We start from the raw sequence: 20576 nt of genomic DNA, 5'->3' as shown, positions 1-20576 counted from the left end.
GTTTTTGATCCAAACTTTTTGACTATTTTTATTATTATTTTCTTTGCTCTTGTCTCCCCATGTGTTAAGACCTTGTTTTTGTGTTGCATGTTACAGAAATCTTTCAGTGTTTCCTCTCAGCCCGTGAAGTAGCTCGTAGCCGAGACCGAGATAGAATGAACAGTGGGGCTGGGTCTGGGGCTCGAGCTGATGATCCACCTCCTCAGTCTCAGCAAGAGCGAAGGGTCAGCACAGACCTTCCTGAGGGTCAGGATGTGTATACCGCTGCCTGCAACTCTGTGATCCATCGGTGTGCCCTGTTAATATTAGGAGTAAGTCCTGTGATTGATGAACTTCAGAAGCGAAGGGAAGAAGGACAGTTACAACAGCCTTCAACAAGTGCCTCTGAAGGGGGTGGACTTATGACCAGGTACGCCTGACTAGAAACTTAAAACATTACCTGTCTCCCTTTTACTGTATGCATTGAAATGGTTTCTTCTCAAGGTTACTTTGTTCTTCTGAAATTAACACCAACATAGAAATGGAAATGCAAATTAATTTAAAAGTGGTACTCACTGAACATGAAGTATGAATTTCTGATTAAATGAAGAGGTGTAATTTTTCATATGCATAAATAACAGTAGTTGAAAAACATGTGAAGTTATTTGCATCTGTATAAGTGGGTGGCATGCAAGTTATTTCAATATAATTGAGAAAGGCTTTGTGCTTAGACAAGAGTCCAAATTTCCCATCCAGAGACATAATGACTTCTCTCACTATGTATATTATGCTACTAGTTCCATTCAATTTTATGTTTATTAACAGTCTGAAATAAAAAATTGTTTTTTTGTGCATGTGAGACAGGAGTGAAAGTCTTACTGCAGAGAGCCGACTAGTCCACGCAAGTCCCAGTTATAGACTGATCAAATCAAGGAGTGAATCTGACTTGTCTCAGCCTGAATCAGATGAAGAAGGTTATACCCTGGTAGGTAAACCTAGGTTGAGTAAAGAAGGATTTTTATTTTTAAGGTATAGATATAAGGTATAGATTTAGTTAGAATAAGCAGTGTGTTTAACATATTAAAGAATATTTTTAAAGAGGTTGAGCAGAAATGAGATGACTGTATTGCATAGATAATTATATTGCATGTTAATGGTTTCTGTCTTTAGTCCTGATTTCTTCTTAAACACTAAATTCACATATCTGACTCCTTGATAGATTCCATCTGAATGTTTTGAGTTACCCCAGTCTTACACTAACCGAACTCATCTTTTTCCCAGAGTTGCTTCTCTCATGCAGAAGCCATCAAATTTGGTGACTTACTCCTCGTTTTGTGCCTACTTTCCATATTTCAGTAGAATAACATATCTAAAATGCAAATCTGTCTCCTCTACTTAAAATCTTTTATAAGTTCTAAGTATCTATCAAAAAATGCCTTGAACTACAAGAATTTAGGGTAAAAATCAAATAAAATGCCAATTTATAGAAAAAGGAAAACATAAAGGTGTGCTATAGTGTGACCAGTAAAAAATACAGTGCCAACTATTTAAAAGATCACTACTATTTGAAGAGCTTCAGACTTGAAGTTGATGGCTGTTTTCATTTGGCTTTTCCTTTGCTTTACGTGTGACTCTGTGTCCTGTGACCTCTCTTTGCTTTTGTGTCCCATTGTGTGATGTGAAGATAGTGCCTGTTGTGTATTCAGCAGTCTGTCAGACTTGGCTTCCGGCTGTTTCTGCTGTTGAAGTGCTGTGAGGCTTTGGTTGTGTCATGTGATAGCTGAAATAAAAACACTAGTCGTTTGGAATTGAATGATCAATAAACTCCACTTTTAGTTCTTAAAATATTTTTGTGAAGGGTCAAGTGCTATATAAACAAAAAGCTATTTTTGAAAGGAAACTTCTAAGCATAAATATTACTCATCTGAGTAAAGTTGAACAGTGTCTTCAGGCAAAGTTTCATTGTACCATATTATTGTTTAGACATCCTCTTTTTATTCTTCATCCTCATTAGTATCTCTGCCCCTACTTCATACTCCTAGTTTTACAATCTAGGGAAGTTTTCTCTGTCCCTGTTTATTTCTTTGAGGTGTGTGTGTGTGTGTGTGCGCACGTGTGTGTGCGCACACGCACATGGCAAGGAGTGGGATGTTGAAAAGAGAGAGAAAAAGAGAGGGTGCACGTGCCAACTCCCCAGTCCTCTCATTTATTCCCCCAAATGCCTGCAATGATGAGAAGCAGACCAGGCCTAACCTGGGCTAAAGTTAGGAACTGGGAACTCAGTCCAGGTCTCCCATAGGAGCAGCAGGAACCCAATTACTTGAGTCATCTCTGCTGTCTTCCAGAATGTGCCTTAGCAGGAAGCTAGAGTCAGGAACTAGGAATCAGACCTAGACTCTGCAATAGGAGACATGAACATTTAACTAGTTGGGCTAATCACCCATGCCCTCCACTCTCTGTCCATTTGCTTTTCTAATCTAGTCAGTCTGATCTAGTATTCTAACCTGTGATAGTTTTAAAACAGATCATCTCACTTATCTGCTCAAAAAGCTGTGATGACTTCACTTTTTCTCAGGATAGAAGCCCAACTCCTTATGGAAGGGATCTGCAAGGCTCTACGGGCTCTGTCACCTCCTCCCTGTGATCTCCTTTTCTGCTGCTTTCCTTCCTGATGACCCTCTTTTGCCACCCTGGACCCTTGGCTGTTCCATGAACGTACTATACAAGATTCCCTTAGGGCCTTGATGTGACGGTTTCTTTGATGGGAGTACTGTTATCTTTAAGGCTAATTCCCTCCCTCTTCAAGTTTTCATTCTGATATTTCTTCTTTTTTGTTGAAGCCTACCCTGGTCACTCTAATTAAAATGGCAATTTTTGGAGGAGAGATTTAGCTCAGCAGCTAAGATATTCATGTCTCACATTGGAGTACTTGGGTTTGAAGCCCAGCTCTGGTTCCCTATTGCAGCTTCCTGCCAGTGCAGACTCTGGGGGCCACTGGTGATGATTCAAGTGGTTGAGCCTTGTCCTTCCTTGTGACAAGATCTGTATTGCAATCCTGGCTTCTGGCTTCAGTCTCTGCCCAGCTTTAGTCCTGGCCATCATGGTCATTTAGGGAGTGAACCAGTGGGATAGGAGCTCCGTCTGTGTGTCTCTATGCCTCTCATAAATAAATAAAAATAATAATAAGATGGCAGTCTTCCTTCCCATCCAATTGCACAATCTCCTTTGCCTTACTGGTTTTTTTTTTTCATAGTATCTGTCAATTATCATGTGATTTACTTATATATTCATGGATCAGTTTCTTTGATCTTATACTAATGTATAAACTCTTTAAAGACATCAGTTGTTTTTGCTGTTTTTTGTACTGATCTATCCCAAGCACCTATAATAGTTCGTGGCATATGGTAGGCGGTCAGGAAACATTTTTTTTTAAGATTTTATTTATTTGTTTGAGAGGTAGAGTTAGAGAGGGAGAGACAGAGAGAAAGATCTTCCATCCGCTGTTTACTCCCCAAATGGCCGCAGCAGTTGGAACTGAGCCAGTCCAAAGCCAGGAGCCAGGAGCTTCTTCTGGGTCTCCCATGCAGGTGCAGAGGCCCAAACACTTGGGCCACCTTCCACTGCTTTCCCAGGCCATAAGCAGAGAGCTGGATCAGAAAAGGAGCAGCCAGGACATGAACCAGCACCCATATGGAATGCTGGCACTGTAGGCAGAGGCTTAGCCTACTATGCCACAGTGCTAGCCCCAGGAAGCATTTTTTTAATTTATAAATAGTCATTTGTTTTGGCAAAATTGATTTAAGAGACAGACACTCAGAGAGATATAGACACACACAGAGAGAAGTCCATCCATTTGTTTATTCCTAAATTGCTGGGACTGGGGCAATCTAAAATCAGGAGCTAGAAACTCAATCCATGTCTTCTGTGTGGGTGGCAGGAGCCTAATTATGTGAGCCAGTACTCACTGCTTCCTCCCAGACTCTGCATTAGTAGGCAGCTGGAATCAGAAGCCAGAAAAGGAACATCAAATGTAGGCATTCCAATATGGGATACTGATGTCTTTGTAGAAGAAATAAAGCCACAACTGGAGACACCGGAAGGAAAGTGGACCCCCGGTACTGACCTTGAAAAGTGGCTGCTCACAATCATCTGGTGAAGCAGATGCCCACAGTCATGTTGTCCAGGGAAGGAAGATGTCCTCCTCTCTGCTTTCTGTAACTCCAGTGATAAATCTGCTCCAGATATCTCTTTTATAAACATACCAGGCCCACCAACCACTGCAAGAGTGGTCTGGAGTCACGTAGCCAGTTCCCCATAAATGGTCCTAAGTCAGGGCTGCAGTTTAACCCCATGAGTGCTGTAATGGTTAAGGTATGACACTGATGAACCTATAAATATTCTAAGAAACTTGGATTTAGTACTCAGTTCTCAGGAAATGATTCCTGCTGAGCCTGCTGGCGTTAAAAAACTGCTTTCAATCCTCCAGTGTCTCTGGTGCCTGTTTGAATGAAGGAAGTTTTCCCACCCCAGGTTTCTGTAACATCTTAATTGCTAGGCAAAATGCCCACCCCTGTGGCAGAATTTCTATGTCCATTCAGGACTTTCCATTTTTCAGTTCAGGCCCTCATTACCTTTACCTGGACTAGAGTTTTCAGATGGATCTCCGTACTTTTTCCAATTTTATTCCTTAGGTACTATTTCCACAGTTAGAATTCTTGAAAACACACACACACCATCAACAAGAACAACAGCAAAACACCTGCTACCTACCTACTCAGAAAACTCTGAACTGCCTACCCAGAAGTTAAAGATCTGGAAATTATCACCTGTTTGCTTTTGGAATCAGTTTTTCCCTGCAGTAATCAACATTTTTACCATAGCAGTCTGTCTGCCGGACCCTGAACATACTTGAGATTCTGCTCAAGCACTGTTTGCCTTAAATGTCACCTAGGCTTCTTTACTAAAGTCCTAGTTCTCTGCTAAGTGCTGGATAAAATGTTACCTCTTCCAGAAAACTTACCCATTATTTGCTCATGGTGACTTCCTGTTATCTTCTTAGAATTTGTCAGGACCTCTAATAGACCATTAACAGTTTATCTCTGTTGGACTTAGTTAAATATTGTTAGTATATCCTTCCAAAAAGTTTCCTAGAGTTTTTTGCTATTATGTTTTTTTCTATATGTCCTTGATGTTTTCTTCACAATACTTTACATATTATAAATATTTTATTTATTTTTTATTTTTTATTTTTTTGACAGGCAGAGTGGACAGTGAGAGAGAGAGAGAGAGAAAGGTCTTCCTTTGCCATTGGTTCACCCTCCAATGGCCGCCGCAGCTGGCGCGCTGCGGCCGGCACACCGCGCTGATCCGATGGCAGGAGCCAGGTGCTTCTCCTGGTCTCCCATGGGGTGCAGGGCCCAAGCACCTGGGCCATCCTCCACTGCACTCCCTGGCCACAGCAGAGAGCTGGCCTGGAAGAGGGGCAACCGGGACAGAATCCAGCGCCCCGACTGGGACTAGAACCCGGTGTGCTGGCGCTGCAAGGCGGAGGATTAGCCTAGTGAGCCGCGGCGCCGGCCACATATTATAAATATTGATAATTCATTTCAGTGGAAATGAAAGCATAAGGAGCCAGAATAGGTATAGTTAGAACAGCCTACTTTTTGGAAACCATGAAATGATTTAGAATAGGCAGGAAGCTCACTGTGGTCTTTGACTTGGATAAGACATTTAACCTTTCTGAGTCCTAGTTTCTGTATCTTTGAAATAAGAACTAACACAATTTGTTATACTTGCCTCAACTGTGATGTTGTGAAGAACAAATACAGCAACACAATTTAAAACATTTTGAAAATTATAAATGAGGAGAAAAGATCATTTAGAGCTAAGAGTGTTCATTTAGGGTTTTTTGATTACTTAATTTTTACAAAATAAGAGGATAATTAAAATAAATGATAATCTTTTCTAATGGAATATTTAGAACAATAGAGTCATAAAAGATGGAGAAGACAAGTACTAGAAGGAGAGCAGATTCCATTGCAGATACACAGAGATCTGGGCTGAGCCTTCAGCCTTCTGCTTCAGAGAGCCCTGAGGTGCAGATGAAGAGAACCAGGCGTTGGGAGCAGCTTGGTTCTTTGAGCTGAAATAGGTTGCCTTTTTATTCTGAATTTGTTACTTTAGATTACCATTCGTATTTTGATAACCAGTAGTGTCTCCTTTAAGTTGTTAGTGAATGAAACGTATTTTTTAAAGAAACCCCATTTTTTTTTTAAGATTTATTTATTTAAAAAAGGATTTTTTTATTTATTTGAAAGGCAGAATTACAGAGAGCAGAGGTAGAGAGAGAGAGAGAGAGAGGTTTTCCATTTGCTGGTTCACTCCCCAGATGGGCGGCAACGGCTGGAGCTGCGCCAATCCAAAGCCAGGAGCCAGGAGCCTCTTCTGGGTCTCCCACACGGGTGCAGGGGCCCAAGGACTTGGGCCATCGTTGCTGCTTTCCCAGTACATAGCAGAGAGCTACATCAGAAGTGGAGCAGCCAGATTCGAACTGGTGCCCCTATGGGATGCTGGTACTGTAGTCTGTGGTTTTACCAGTTACAGCCACAGTGCAGGCCCCATGAAATGTATTTTTTAAAATGAGTGAAGTTAACCATTTCACTGCCAAATCCTTGTTTTAATCTTTCATAAGTGTGTTATGTGATATTATCTATTTTTGCCTTAATAAGCAGAAAGTACCAAACTAAATGAAACAGCCTGATGAGTAGTTGCCATCCTTTTTGACTTTTCTTACTATACACTTCTATTTTCTTGATCCCTCATATCTCAAAGGATTTGAATTAGCATACAAATGTAAATAGTTTACAAAAAGACACATTAGGTGAATTGATTAGGGCTCAAAAAAGAAAAGGAAGAAAAGAAAGACCTGTGTAAGATTTACACTTTTTTTTAAGATTATTTATTAAGAGTTGCAGAGAGAGGGGAAGGGACAGAGAGATCTTCTATCTGCTGGTTCACTCCCCGGAAGTCCGCAATGAAGCCTGCAGCCAGGAGCTTCTTCCTGGTCTCCCATGTGATGGCAGGGACCCAAGTATTAGGGCCTTCTTCCACTGCTTTCCCAGGCCATTAGGAGGGAGCTGGATTGGAAGTGCAGCAGACAGGACATGAACTGGCACCCATATGGGATGGCAGCATCACAGATAGTGGCTTTGCCGGATCCTCGGCAGCACTGGCCCAGGTCTACGCATTTCAGTGCATATCCTGTGGTGTTCTGCTAGAGAAGGCCACTGAACAGGAAAGGCATACTGTGAAGTTACAGGATCGACAGCTTTAAAACACTGGAAAATGGACAAAAATAATTATTTAAGAAAAACACAAATATTTTTGGTAAATTTATGACCTGAGGTAAACTTCTTCCTTAAACCTTCACAGCAAAGGTACTATGTGATGAAAATGTTTTATTGAATCACACAGTGATGCCTTCCTGAGCTAATGTGATGACTATTTGATGTTTTATCCACACCAAATGACCTGAGAATATACTTATTTCTATTGGTGTATGGATAGGTAGTTGGAAGACAAAATATGTTTATCTACATTGTGGGTACATGTGTCTGTGTGTGATCAAGGAAAGATGTTCTACAATAACATGTCCCACATGAATCTATTTGATCACTTCTAGAGTCTTACTTTGCAGACTTTTAAATTGTGTGATAGAGTACAATTGAAGACCATAATGTCATGTCAATGTGCCTGGTTGGCTATATATATGGACAGAGCAAATGACTGTCTACAACATTCCCTCCTACCCCCTGAACACAGACCCCACAAAAATATACTTTTCTTCTTCCTCAGAGCCTTTACTGTTTTATTAAAATGCCTGGAATTTTACCAGTTTGAGATTTCTTTGTTTGAACAAGTTTGTAAAACACTTTAAGATCTTTGAAAATTCTATCAAAAGGAGTATGTCTTTTTTCTGTTACTAGATATTCATCAGATGATCTTCTTATTGTAAATATCTAGACAAGACAAGTGGGAATTTTGAAAAGAAAGGATAGTAAACATAAAGGAAGAAGTAGTAACTTGGGGAAATGAGACTTTGATGCAGGAGCTTCTGGCATCTGTAGGGTATTAAACCCATTATGTCTCATCATCCTATATCTAGGGCCTATTAAGACTTCTAGTAACTTTGAAATAAATATTATGTCACAGAATTGAAAACTTGGGACTTAATGGGATATGGAGATCATATTGTGTCTGGGTAATAAAAAATAAAGATTCCAAAGAAAAGGTAACAATAAAGAAAACCTTTAAGGCCGGCGCCGCGGCTCACTAGGCTAATCCTCCGCCTAGCGGCGCCGGCACACCGGGTTCTAGTCCCGGTCGGGGCGCCGGATTCTGTCCCGGTTGCCCCTCTTCCAGGCCAGCCCTCTGCTGTGGCCAGGGAGTGCAGTGGAGGATGGCCCAGGTGCTTGGGCCCTGCACCCCATGGGAGACCAGGAAAAGCACCTGGCTCCTGGCTCCTGCCATCGGATCAGCGCGGTGCGCCGGCCGCAGCGCGCCAGCCGCGGCGGCCATTGGAGGGTGAACCAACGGCAAAAGGAAGACCTTTCTCTCTGTCTCTCTCTCTCACTGTCCACTCTGCCTGTCAAAAAAAAAAAAAAAAAGAAAGAAAGAAAACCTTTAGGTACTTTACAATGTTAATGTACACCTTGGCTTGTATCAGAGTTAATGTGCTTTGTCTTCTTTTAGCAGATGTCAGTGGGTTTTGCAACTTTTGTTGTTAATCTGAATTAATTGGTGTATTAATAGGGCATTGCTAGAATTGCATAATTATTTTCATTCTATTATTCTATTAAATTTTAAAATACTTTTCACCCCTGAATATTTTTGCTTTTAATAGAGTGGCAGACGGAATGTTGATTTGGATTTGGCATCATCTCACAGAAAGAGAGGTAAATATTAAGAAGATATTAAATATCTGGTTAAATTAAGTTATTTTTGTGTTTCATGTTCTTGCATATTATTGTCATTGAAACGTAATTCCAAAAGATAATTTTATCAACATAGTTAAAAATAAGACCATTTTTTAAAATAATGCTTTTTAAAATCTGGCAAGTGTAGGAGTTAATGATCAATTCTGCTTCTCATTCGTGATATATTTTAACTTTTTAAAAATTCTGTAGAATTTCAACAAATGCATTCTGTTATGGGAATGGTATTATGTGCATGAGTTTCCATGTTTTAGCTCTCTGATAGAGTTGCTATACCCTAAGTGGTGTTAGGGGGAGGTGTCTCTTTACCCTGTTCATATCCTACACACACACAAACAATCTGAAAGTTTGTATTTTTTGTGCTTTCCTCTCGGTTTTTTAAAGCATATGATAATTTTTTTAAAAAAATTTTCATGTAGGACAGCTTTAGAGTGTCATCAAGAATTAAGATATTTTATTAGAAGCTCTGTCTTAATAATATATGTGAAATACATTAGCTTGTGGTTGTATGTATAAATAGAGGAATAGAACAGTTTTAGATGATATAAATTCAAGGACTAGTGGAAACTTTCTTAAGTATTATTCTCTATTAACTGGCTCTTTTACTTAAAATTATGCTGTGTTTGTGAAAATGTTAAAATTGCCACTACTGGAACTTTTCTAGAAGTCTTTGGAAAACATTTTTCCTGTGATGTTAGATATTTTATATTTCAAAATCAAACCTGTCTCTTGATATATTCCTTGGTAGAATGTTAGCTTTCTCCTCTATAGGAGAACACTGAGAAATGAGGGAAAACTGAAGAGGGAAAGAAACGCACACTTTTTTTCATGTATGTAACTCAGAAGAAGCGTTGTTACTTCTATAAAATAAAATTTGGTGATATTTTATCATTTCATTATAATTGGAAGACAGAATGATTTTACTGAAGTATTACAAGTAATGAGGACAAGAGCTGTGACTTTCTTTACTGAACAATCTTTTGAGACTGTAATATACCACAGATGCAGGGTTTCTAATACATTTTATTATTTTATAATACTTCAAAAATTGGCAGTTCACTTGTGAATTGAATTTTTGGAACAAGCTCACTCTTTCTAATTTTTGTTTGGCTTAGGTGGATATTTTTGCCAGAAGTTCCATATTATATTAATAAATGTCTATCATTTGATGCTAGAGAGAAAATGACACCAGACTTAGTGAGTAGCATGCAAGATCCAACCTAGCTGTAGTGAGAGTGTCTTATTATACTAATTGTATTTATACTTAGAAGTGATAGCTCTGTAGGATATAATAATTATTTTCTTCCAAGTCTTTGTCATATGTATAGAAATATGAATTTGAGTTTCAGTCTCTGTTAACCATGTCAGCATTAGCAAAGTACTATCTTTGGAATAAAGCAAAGTGGCATCTTTATCTTTGTATTAAGAGTAGCCTATAATTTTTAACCAACTGTCCTTCAACTACATGTAAATTTCCTGTAGTTTTGGATCTAAATAGATATAAATGAATTGTCATTAATCCAAATGTTGTCTATGAATAAACTGTCTCTTCCAAAGAGCTCAGGGTAGTACCAGCACCCATGAACTTACTGTATTTTATTTTGTTGAAAACAAAAGAGCAAATTTTAGACCTCATGGAAAAATAATTTTCTTTTTTTAATTCCTCACTATAGAAGTTAGAATAGGAAGGCAAACTAGTTACATAAATTTTCATCATGTCACTTAATGTGGTGTACCGTTATGCTGGTAATCATTTCATTTTAATGTTCCCAAGGAAATATTTGCTTATTTTTCTCTAGGACAAATGACTCTAAAGTTAAAACTTATTATATTTGAAAGAGTAGTCAAAATAACTACTTTTGAATTTCTTGAGTCCTAGATTTTATAAACTATTAAAATGTACACTTAGTATACTTAATGTCTTCAAATGTTTTATGTATTCTTTGAAAGACGGAGAAAGATGTCCCATCTATCAGTTCACTTCTAAATGCCTCCAAGAGCCAGGGCTGAGCTAAGCCAAAGCCAGGAACCAGTAGCTCAGTTGGGGTCCCCCATGTAGGTGGTAAGGTCTTGAGCCATCACCTGCTGCCTCCCAAGTGTGCACAAGCAGGAAGCTGGGATGGAGAGTAGAGCTGGGTCTCAAACCCAGGCACTCTAATATGAGATACAGGCATCCCAAATGACAGCTTAACTGTTGCAACAAACGCTCTGCCCCTATAACGAGTGTCTTTCTTCAAAAGAAATTAACTTTGAAAATACATTTAGGACATTCTGTTTTGATGAAGATTTTTAAAAATCTTATATATTTAGTGATTACCCTAGACCAATTGAGTTATTTTGTTTCTTTTAATTGATGGCAAAATAAACCTTACATTTCCTCCTTATCTGCTATCATTATGGACCAGATGCCATGGGCTGTATTTAATATGTCTATCTTCAATTGGGCAGACAAACCTGCCAAGTTATGTGCATCATTTGGGGCCATAAAAACCATTAGGTGTTCTGTTTCTGACTTGAGCCATGAAGGACAAGCAAATGTCTGCTTAAGTGAGAATTCTTCTATGTTCTTTATTATTGTATTCCACAGTTTTGAGGAGGAAATGTAACATTTTCTCCTTCATGCAATTATTATTAATAATGCATTATTGGAATGTAATTGGAATAATATTATTAATAATGCATTATTGCATTATTAATGGTCCTAAGTTCCTAAACAGCTGATAAGAGGAATAGGAGAAAAATAACAATGTTTAATTATATTCTGTTGGCTGAAATTAAAGGGATGTATAAGTTACAACTAATGGTGTACACATGATTTCAGCTACTGTTGTCATACCTCTAGAGACTCTTCCTTTCAAGGATTTATTGCCTATAATCTCAGTGTTTGGGTTTGAGGATAGTAAGATTCATGCTCTTGAACCATGATTGCTCCTTTTTCTCTCCCACTTCAGTTACTGTTTCATAGTTGATCCAGCCCTTAGTCCAAGCAAGCACATTTGGTAGAAAAGGGCAGAGTCCTGTAGGCAAGTCCCTTTAGCTCAGCCACCTTGCTCTGCTTTTCAGAGACATCAAAGCTAAATTCTAAAACCAAAAATGTGTCATAAATTACTTTAAAAAGAGGCAGATGAAACCAGGATTTCTTGTGCTTAGTATCTCAGAGACAATATGAAATTTGCATTTATTAAACACTTACAAACTGCTTAGTATATGCCAGTTGTGGTTCTAAGCACTTCACAAATATGAACATATTTAGTTTTCATAACATACTGTTATAATTCTGGATAAAAACTGTCAAAATATGTTAGCATACTGATGAGCACTTCAGAGATTTGCTGTGATTGTGCAGAACTGAGTTGGTTTTTCACAGAATGACAATGACAATACTCCTGCAGACATTTTGTTCAAATTTTCTTAAGTTGAACATGATATGGTTAAATATGGTAGGCTGTCAAAGCAATAATTTAGGAAGCAACATCAGGGATCTTAGTAATTAAAAATATGATTTTATTCCTCCCCCTAACTCCAGGTCTTTATATGTTAGGGTTTTACTGCTAACATTAATACTGTGAACATTTATCAACATGTGTATATTATGGTATAACATGTACGGGTGAAATGCTATTTATCTATGCATTTCAAAGTAGATTATATAAAGAAAAACAAATGTAAATGTTGTCTCCTGTATCAAATTTCTCCTTTTGTCTTCTGATTCTTGTGTGGTAGTGTATTTACTCCTTTTTGGCCAGTTGAGCCCCAGAAAAAAGAAGAGCTTCAAGCAAGTACATGATGGCATGTTTAATTTTTTTCCCTTTTAGCTTGCCTACATATTTTATGGTTTATAAAGTATGTATTGCAGCTCTGCCATGTTCATTTTGAAAATTCCATTTAAGAACCAGAGTTGTAAGGACAAGTAAACAGTCTCAAAACTGTCTTATTGGATTTTATATTTTCTTTATATAGTAGGTAACTGAATTCTTATTAAATAAGAATTGGGCTTAGTCTCAGTTACTATGAAGAAGCTTTTGATACGCTTTTTAGATACAAGATTTTCTGTATTGAGAGAAAACAATACCAAGTGAAACTGAAGTTATTGAATTATTATAATTTTTTAAATTAAAGTTTTCATCTTCCATTTCTACTATAAAATTTCATGCTCCAAGTATTTTTGATGGCAGACTAAATACTTTGGCCCAAATTATTTTATTTGTTGATCCAAATACTTGCGTATAGTGCCTTCATTGTTTTCTTTTTTTAAGAAAAATTATCTAGTAAATATTTAAAAGCAGAGAAGCAAAGATAGAGTTCCCATTTATTGGTTCACTGCTCAAATGCCTTCACCAGTGGGGCTGAGCCTTGTCTAAGGCCAGTAGCCAGGAGCTTAATCCAGGTCTCCCACGTGAGTGGTAGAGACGCAAGCACTTGAACCATCACCTGCTGCCTCCCAGAGTACACATTAGTAGGAAGCCATGATGGGACCTGAGACTCTAACCCAAGCAGTATTTTAACTGCCATGTCAAATGCCTACCTTTGTTCTTTCTTATATTTTATTCAAGTTTGTTTAGAGGGCCAGTGTTGTGGTACAGTAAATTAGGCTGCCCCCTGCAACGCCTGTAGCCCCTTTGGGCATCAGTTTGAGTCCCAGCTATTCTATTTCTGATCCAGCTCCTTGCTAATATGCCTGGGAAAGCAATGGAAGATGGCCCAAGTGCCTGGGCCCCTGCTACCCTTATGGGAGAACCAGATGGAAGAGTCCCACGCTCTTGGCTCCAGTCTGGTCCAGCCCCAGCCATTGTGGCCATTCAGGGAGTGAACCAGCAGATGAAGGATCTGTCTCTCCCTCTGTCTCTGAAACTCTGCCTTTCAAATAAATTAAATAAATCTTAAAAAAATTTTATTTGGGTGATACATCTAGTAAATTTCATCTTTGAAATTAGAAATTGGCAAAGTTCAGCTTGCAGGCCAAGTCTTGCCTGCTGCTTGTTTTGTATATTGAGTTTTATTGAAATGTAGCTGCATTTATTTATTTATATATTGCCTGGCTGCTTTCACACTATCAGGGCAGAGTTAATAGTTGTGACGGATACCTTATGGCCTGAAAAGCCTAAAATATATGCTATGTATAACACTTCATAGAAAACAGTTTGATGCCTCCCACTTTAAGTGCAGAGAAGATTTAGTATGGGGCTTGACTAGCCTTCCCTAGAATATTTGTATGTATGAAGGCAGTACATTCTTGGCAGATTCATGACTGAACCTTTATATAGGCAGGCAATTGAAATTTCCATTGGGTCACAGATTTGTGGGTTGGTTAGTAATAGGAATATATGATTACTTCCATAAAATTAATCAATTGTATTATTAATTTGACAAATAAATTCCTTTGAGCTTCTTTCTCCTCAGTTGAGAAAATTGGACTAGGTGATATTTAAAATCTCTTACTTCTGTGGTTCTAATACTAGCTCATTGCACATTTTATTTTCATTTTGAAGAGTAATTTATAAGTATTGGAAAACAGAAGAATCTTTTATTCTACAGTTTTATTATTGAAACAGTGTTCAATCATTTTTAAAATAAGGCTAAATTTGGATTCTGAATTTTAGAAGCTTAATGAAATGAAAAATATTTTGTATCTTTTTAAAACAATAAGCCTCTGCTTTGTTCTTTAAATATTTTAACTTTAATACATTATGCACCTGTGATATTATTTTTAAATACTTTTCTACGTTATATGAAAGAATAGTCAGCTAGAGTATTGGGGGAAATTTTCAGTTGGTTTTTATTTTTTAATTCAATAACACTGAAAATTAAACTTTTTTATCTGAAGAATTCTTGCTGAAACATGGAATGCAGATAAACCATGTATATCATTCTAAATTTTTTACTAGGATGCATATAGGTTATTTCATAGTTACTTAATAATATGAGGCCCTTGTAATGATTCTCAGTGTCTGGTTTTGAAGTCATAGGGTTTAAGCAACACCAATGTGTAGTAGTTTAACAATAAAATATTTAATATTGTGTTCATCTTCTCTGTGGACAGAAGTGTTAAAGTCATTACCTTCCTAAAGTTTCCCATCCATTTATATAACAGTATATAATTTTTTGTGGATATTTTATTGGGTACCTTAATGTATCCCTAATAGAGAATTTTAGTGTATTCACGTGATAGGATATTGTACAACAAACAAATAAACCATGGCTACACATTGTAATGTGGATGAATATTAGCAATGTTATATTAAATAAAAAGTATATCCAAAAAGATTACTTAGATGATACTGTTTGATTAGTAAATCAAAAACAACTAATACTAAATAGTATTCATCTTAGGAACATGTATAAAACAATATTTAATAGCTGTAAAAGCTGGAGAGTGATAAACCCAGACTTCAAGATAATAAAACCTTAGATAGGAGGAGACAGGAAGAGATGGATTGGAGGCAGGACAAGTAGATGAATTCAAGTTATATTGTCAGGTTTGTTCACATGTATGTGTTATAAATAAACATATAAATATAAAAGTGGGCCATTGGTGAATCAATGATGAGACTATTTCATTGAACCAAAGATTATAATTAATCAAATTTATGTACCTGAGATCAATTAAAGACAAAACTACAAGAATTGAATGTATCTGTATTTATTTAAAGTTAATATGAGTTGGACAGTTGCTCCTGTAGTCAAATGTGTTAATATATAACATATTACATATATTATATTATATTACAACATAATATAAAGATTTTAGCTTAAAAATACTGGCCAAGGAAACTAAAAACCCATTTAGCAACTATTGTGATGCCACTTAGTAATTTTATGTGTCACTTTACAGTAAATCTCACATATTCTTGTTTGTGAAACTTTGCTTCCTCTATATAGGAGTTAAACAACTTGCAGTAAATATGCACATGACAGTGAATGTGTTCCTTATATTAATGAAACCCAAAGGGTGATTTTTGTGTCTCCTTTTTGTGTAAGTTTACTTGCCCTTCTATATTCATTTTTTGATAATGTTTCATTGCAGATATGTAGACACTTTGTGCAGTCTTAACTTACCTTTTTCAATGATAATGTTAAATCAGATGAAATCTTTTTGTTTTCAGTAGGTCCTACCAGCAGTGTCCCAAGTGCCTAGTTCCTTTTTGTTTGTAAATGATAATCTGGTTTAATACTGCAGAGCATTTTAAGCTAAGCATTTTGAGAGCAGCTTCTGCCTTTCTTTGTCTGCAGCAGTGTGTTGCTAAAGCGCTTACAAAGACACTGGTACATGTAACAGGCCTTTCCCTTTATTTTCCTTCATTGCTCTAGTTTTTGTTTTGTTTGTTTGTTTTACCAAAGCATTTTGCTCAGATTCACTTAATGCATGCATGTATTCAAACATGAGTATCCATTTCTCACCGGTTGGTATGGTAGCAGCGCTCAGCTCTCATCTGATTTCAAGAGTGTGTGTCCTGCTTCCTTACCATTGAGGCACGTTTGTTCTGTTTGTATATAGGTCCTGTGCACAGTCAGTTGGAATCCCTGAGTGACTCTTGGACTCGCCTGAAATACAGCAGAGACTGGCTGTGTAACTCTTCTTACTCCTTTGAGTCTGATTTTGATCTTACAAAGTCTTTGGGAGTTCACACTTTGATTGAAAATGTTGTAAGCTTTGTGAGTGGAGATGTGGGGAATGCCCCCGGTTTTAAAGAGCCAGAGGAAAGTATGTCTACGAGTCCCCAGGCATCCATCATTGCAATGGAACAGCAGCAGTTAAGAGCAGAAGTAAGTCTTTGATGTTTATTCTTTGTGAGAAACTTGAAGCTGAACCACTAAATGTACAATAATGGAAAGAGCTCCCTTTCTTCTATTCCTTTCATCCACCTAAGTTTTTTGACATTACTTTATTAACCAGAACAGCATATCTTATTCAAACTTGGAAAAAGCACATTAAACATTTAAAAAAAATAATAATATGAGAGACAAAGGGACAGATAAAGAAACACTCCCAACCACTGGTTCACTCTCCAAAAGCCCACAGGGCTGGGGCCGACACTGGGAACAGGGAACTCAATCCAGGTCGCCTATGTGGGTGACAGATCTGGATGTTGAACCCAGGTATTTTGATAGGGGATGTGGGTATCTTAATGGGAAGAAGTGCATTTTTAAATTGTCCTCTTTTAGAGCAAGATACCTTAATAATAAATCTCCCCTTGCTCCTGGAAGCTGGAGTGAAACTGTTTCCATTTTTGATGCATGTAATTCAGTATAAACTGTATACCTAGCTTAGCCTAGAACCCCACAGTAATAGTTGCTACAGGTAAGACCCACTGATGAATGTCAAGCGCAGAATGTTGTATAACCTCAAATCATCTCCTCCCAAGTATTAGTTACTGTGGTTTTGACATGTACGTAGGTTATTCCTTTAAGAGGTAAAGTAATTCTCCTCCCATAAGGGTGGGTTAGGCTTAGTGACTTGCTTCTAACATATAGAGTGCAGGAAAGGAAGGAATAGTGACTTAATATTGCAGAAACCTGACAGATATCACCTTAGCTTAGTGACCAGGATTAGCATCACCAGTAATAAGTCATGCTGATATCATGAGTCCTTGATACTATACAATGAGAATACTTTAACTTAATGGTATTTTTCATCCAAATCTGTAACTCCTGTTTAGGCTTAAGAAAAAAAATTAGGCAAAACCAAATTTAGGGACATTCTATTTAATAGAAGAATAGCTCTTCCAAAGTGTCAAAATCTTGAAAAATAAAGATTGAGGAACTGTCACAAACTGATGGGGACTCAAAAGACATGACAACCTAATACAATGTGGTATTCAGGATTGTATCCTGGAGCAAAAAAGGGTTTCTTTTTAAAAAGTTTGTGGCTTTTTGTTAATGGTATTGAGCCAATGTTAATTTCTTAGTTTTGAAAAAAAAATTTCTTAGTTTTGGTAAATGTGTCATAGATACAGAAGACATTAACATTAGAGGAAGTTAGGGGACAGGTGTATTGGAACTCTTTCATAGCATCTTTATAACTCTTCTGTAGATATAAAGCTATTTAAAAATCAGAACTTTTCTTTAAGAAGATGGATATGCTGATCAACTGCAGTGATGGGTAGTATCCTCCTAGGAAAGAGAGGTACAAAGTTAGAGAACCACAGAGAAAGCCATTTACAAGTACTTCTGATACTTTGTTTAAAAAAAAATTATTAATTTATTTGAAAGGCAGAGTTACAGAGAGGCAGATGCAAAGACAGAGGCAGAGAGAGAGAGATCTTCCATCCACAAGTTCACTCCGCACATGGCTGCAATGGCCGGAGCTACAGTGATCTGAATCCAGGAGCCAGGAGCCAAGAGCTTCTTCTGGGTCTCCCACGCAGATGCAGGGACCCAAGGACTTGGGCCATCCTCTACTGCTTCCACAGGCCATAACAGAGAGCTGGATTGGAAGTGGAACAGCCAGGACTCAAACCAGCACCCATATGGGATGCAGCACTGCAGGTGGGGGCTTTACCCGCTACATCACAGTGCTGGCCCCACTTTTTTTTTTTTTTAAGTGTTTTTATTATAGAGGCAGAGAGAGACAGCTCCCATCCACTGATTCACTCCCCAGTAACCTTCAGCTGCTGGGATTTAATGATATGGGCTAAAGGTGGAAGTCAAGCATGCAATCCAGATCTGCTGTGTGAGTGGCAGGAGCCCAATTACCTGAGCCAGCACTACTGCCTTCCAGGATCTGCATTGGCAGAAAGCTGGAGTCAGGAGCTAGAACCAGTAATCTAACAGGCACTCCAGTGTGGGTAGGCATCTTATCCACTAGGCTAATTGCCTACTGAGAGAGACAGAGACAGAGAGAGATTATGAATGAATGAGAGAACATCAATCTTCTGTCTGCTGTTTCACTTCTCAGATGCCCGTAGCAAGACAGGACTGAACCAGGCCGAAGATAGGAGCCTGGAACTGATTCTGGGTCTCCCACTGAGTGACGGTGACCCAACTACTTGAGCCATATTCTGTTACCTTCCAGGGTTTGCATTAGTTCTTCTAATGCTTGTGCTAAAGAGTATTCATTTTATACATAGCCTTTTTATGAATAAAGGAAGTAGTAATAATACCACCTTATGGTTGTGAAACTTTCACAAATCTTTCCTGTAAATAGGTTAGGGTAAAGTACTGTTGTTCTCATTTTGCACACAAAGAAATTGAGACTTAAAAAGTTAAATGACTTTCCCACAGTCACACAGAAAGTAGAATAGTCTGGCCTTGAAACCATGTCTACTACATCCAGATATACTAGTTTTCCCATTGTACCTTGCAGCCTCTTTTTTTTTTCTTTTTTTAAAGATTCATTTGTTTTATTTGAAAGAGTTACAGAGAGGCAGAGGCAGAGAGAGAGAGAGACAGTAGGTCCTCCATCCATTGATTCACTCCCCAGATGCCTGCAACAGCCAGAGATGTACTGATCTGGAGCCAGGAGCCAGGAGCTTCTTCCTGGTCTCCCATGCAGGTGCAGGGGCCCAAGGACTTGAGCCATCTTCTACTGCTTTCTCAGACCATAGCAGAGAGCTGGATCAGAAGTAGAACAGCTGGGACTCAAACCAGCGCCCATATGGGATGCCAGCACTGCAGGCGGTGGCTTTACCTGCTATGCCACAGCGCTGGCTCCCTTGCTGCCTCTTTTAACTCTATGAGAGTGCTAATACAGGTTTTAGAGATATCTTGATAAAATAATAATAAAATGTTTATCTTAACAGTAGATTCCTAGGAAATGTCAGAATTTTCTTTGTGCTAAGTAATATGTTATCTGTGATACACAGAGTTTCTTTGAATTCAGTGAAGAAATCTAAAATGTGTTTTCTTCCCTCAAGCTTCGTTTAGAGGCACTTCACCAGATCCTTGTTCTGTTGTCTGGAATGGAGGAAAAAGGAAGCATCTCACTGGCAGGAAGCAGGTCAGGATCAGGCTTCCAGTCATCCACACTGCTCACATCTGTGAGACTGCAGTTTCTAGCAGGGTGTTTTGGTTTAGGCACTGTTGGACACTCAGGAACCAAAGGAGAGAGTGGCCGTTTGCATCACTATCAGGTAGATGACACCTTTCATATATTCAAATTTTAACTCTCCTTTTACAAAGCCAGTATCATGACATGAAACTCTTTGATATTTATGATTGAGATTTAGAAATATAAAAGCTTTTAAATTATTTAGTAAGATATCTCATTGGTCTAGTTTCCTAAGTAGTATGGTTAGGACTGGGTGAGCTGTGGTACTATTGTACTTTTAGAACCCTTGCTGGTTCAGCGTTATTAATCCTTAGCCAGATTAGATAACTCTGAATGGGAATTAGAATTTGGGAGGATAGGTTTTAAGAATTTACATTTTAGATTTGATCATTTTATGGTTTTTCTTCATTCATTAAAGAAAAAGCTCTTTATGGCTTCTGTATTTAGAGAGGAAAGATTATTTTGTAATGAAGGAGAGAGATTATATACAATCAAGAATTATTAAGCATTTAAATTAAGCTTTCATACTAGTATCTACTGATACACAGTAAATAAGTAAAAACCACCATAGGGCTTTAGCATAGACCAAGGACAAAATTTTATTGCTTCTTTTTGTG

The 20576-nt window shown here is 37.9% G+C and overlaps 1 protein-coding gene across 19 annotated transcripts in view; it reads left to right on the top strand.

The window, feature by feature from the left end:
• HERC1 (HECT and RLD domain containing E3 ubiquitin protein ligase family member 1) overlaps positions 1-20576 on the top strand; it is a 224822-nt gene that overhangs the window by 112593 nt on the left and 91653 nt on the right. For 11 of the 19 annotated variants that reach the window (XM_070054346.1, XM_070054339.1, XM_070054349.1 and 8 more), the window contains exons 23-27: positions 70-409; positions 844-964; positions 8882-8933; positions 16468-16736; positions 19826-20041. In XM_070054346.1, the coding sequence (XP_069910447.1) occupies positions 70-409; positions 844-964; positions 8882-8933; positions 16468-16736; positions 19826-20041 (998 nt within the window). The remainder of the gene's footprint in view (positions 1-69; positions 410-843; positions 965-8881; positions 8934-16467; positions 16737-19825; positions 20042-20576) is intronic. The other 8 variants (XM_070054352.1, XM_070054347.1, XM_070054350.1 and 5 more) reach the window with 1 other exon arrangement.

Source organism: Oryctolagus cuniculus, chromosome 12, assembly GCF_964237555.1.
Source record: "Oryctolagus cuniculus chromosome 12, mOryCun1.1, whole genome shotgun sequence".
Classification (NCBI taxonomy): Eukaryota; Metazoa; Chordata; class Mammalia; order Lagomorpha; family Leporidae; genus Oryctolagus; species Oryctolagus cuniculus.
Note: the sequence above shows the minus strand (reverse complement) of the source record. Positions and strands in the feature narration are given on the sequence as shown.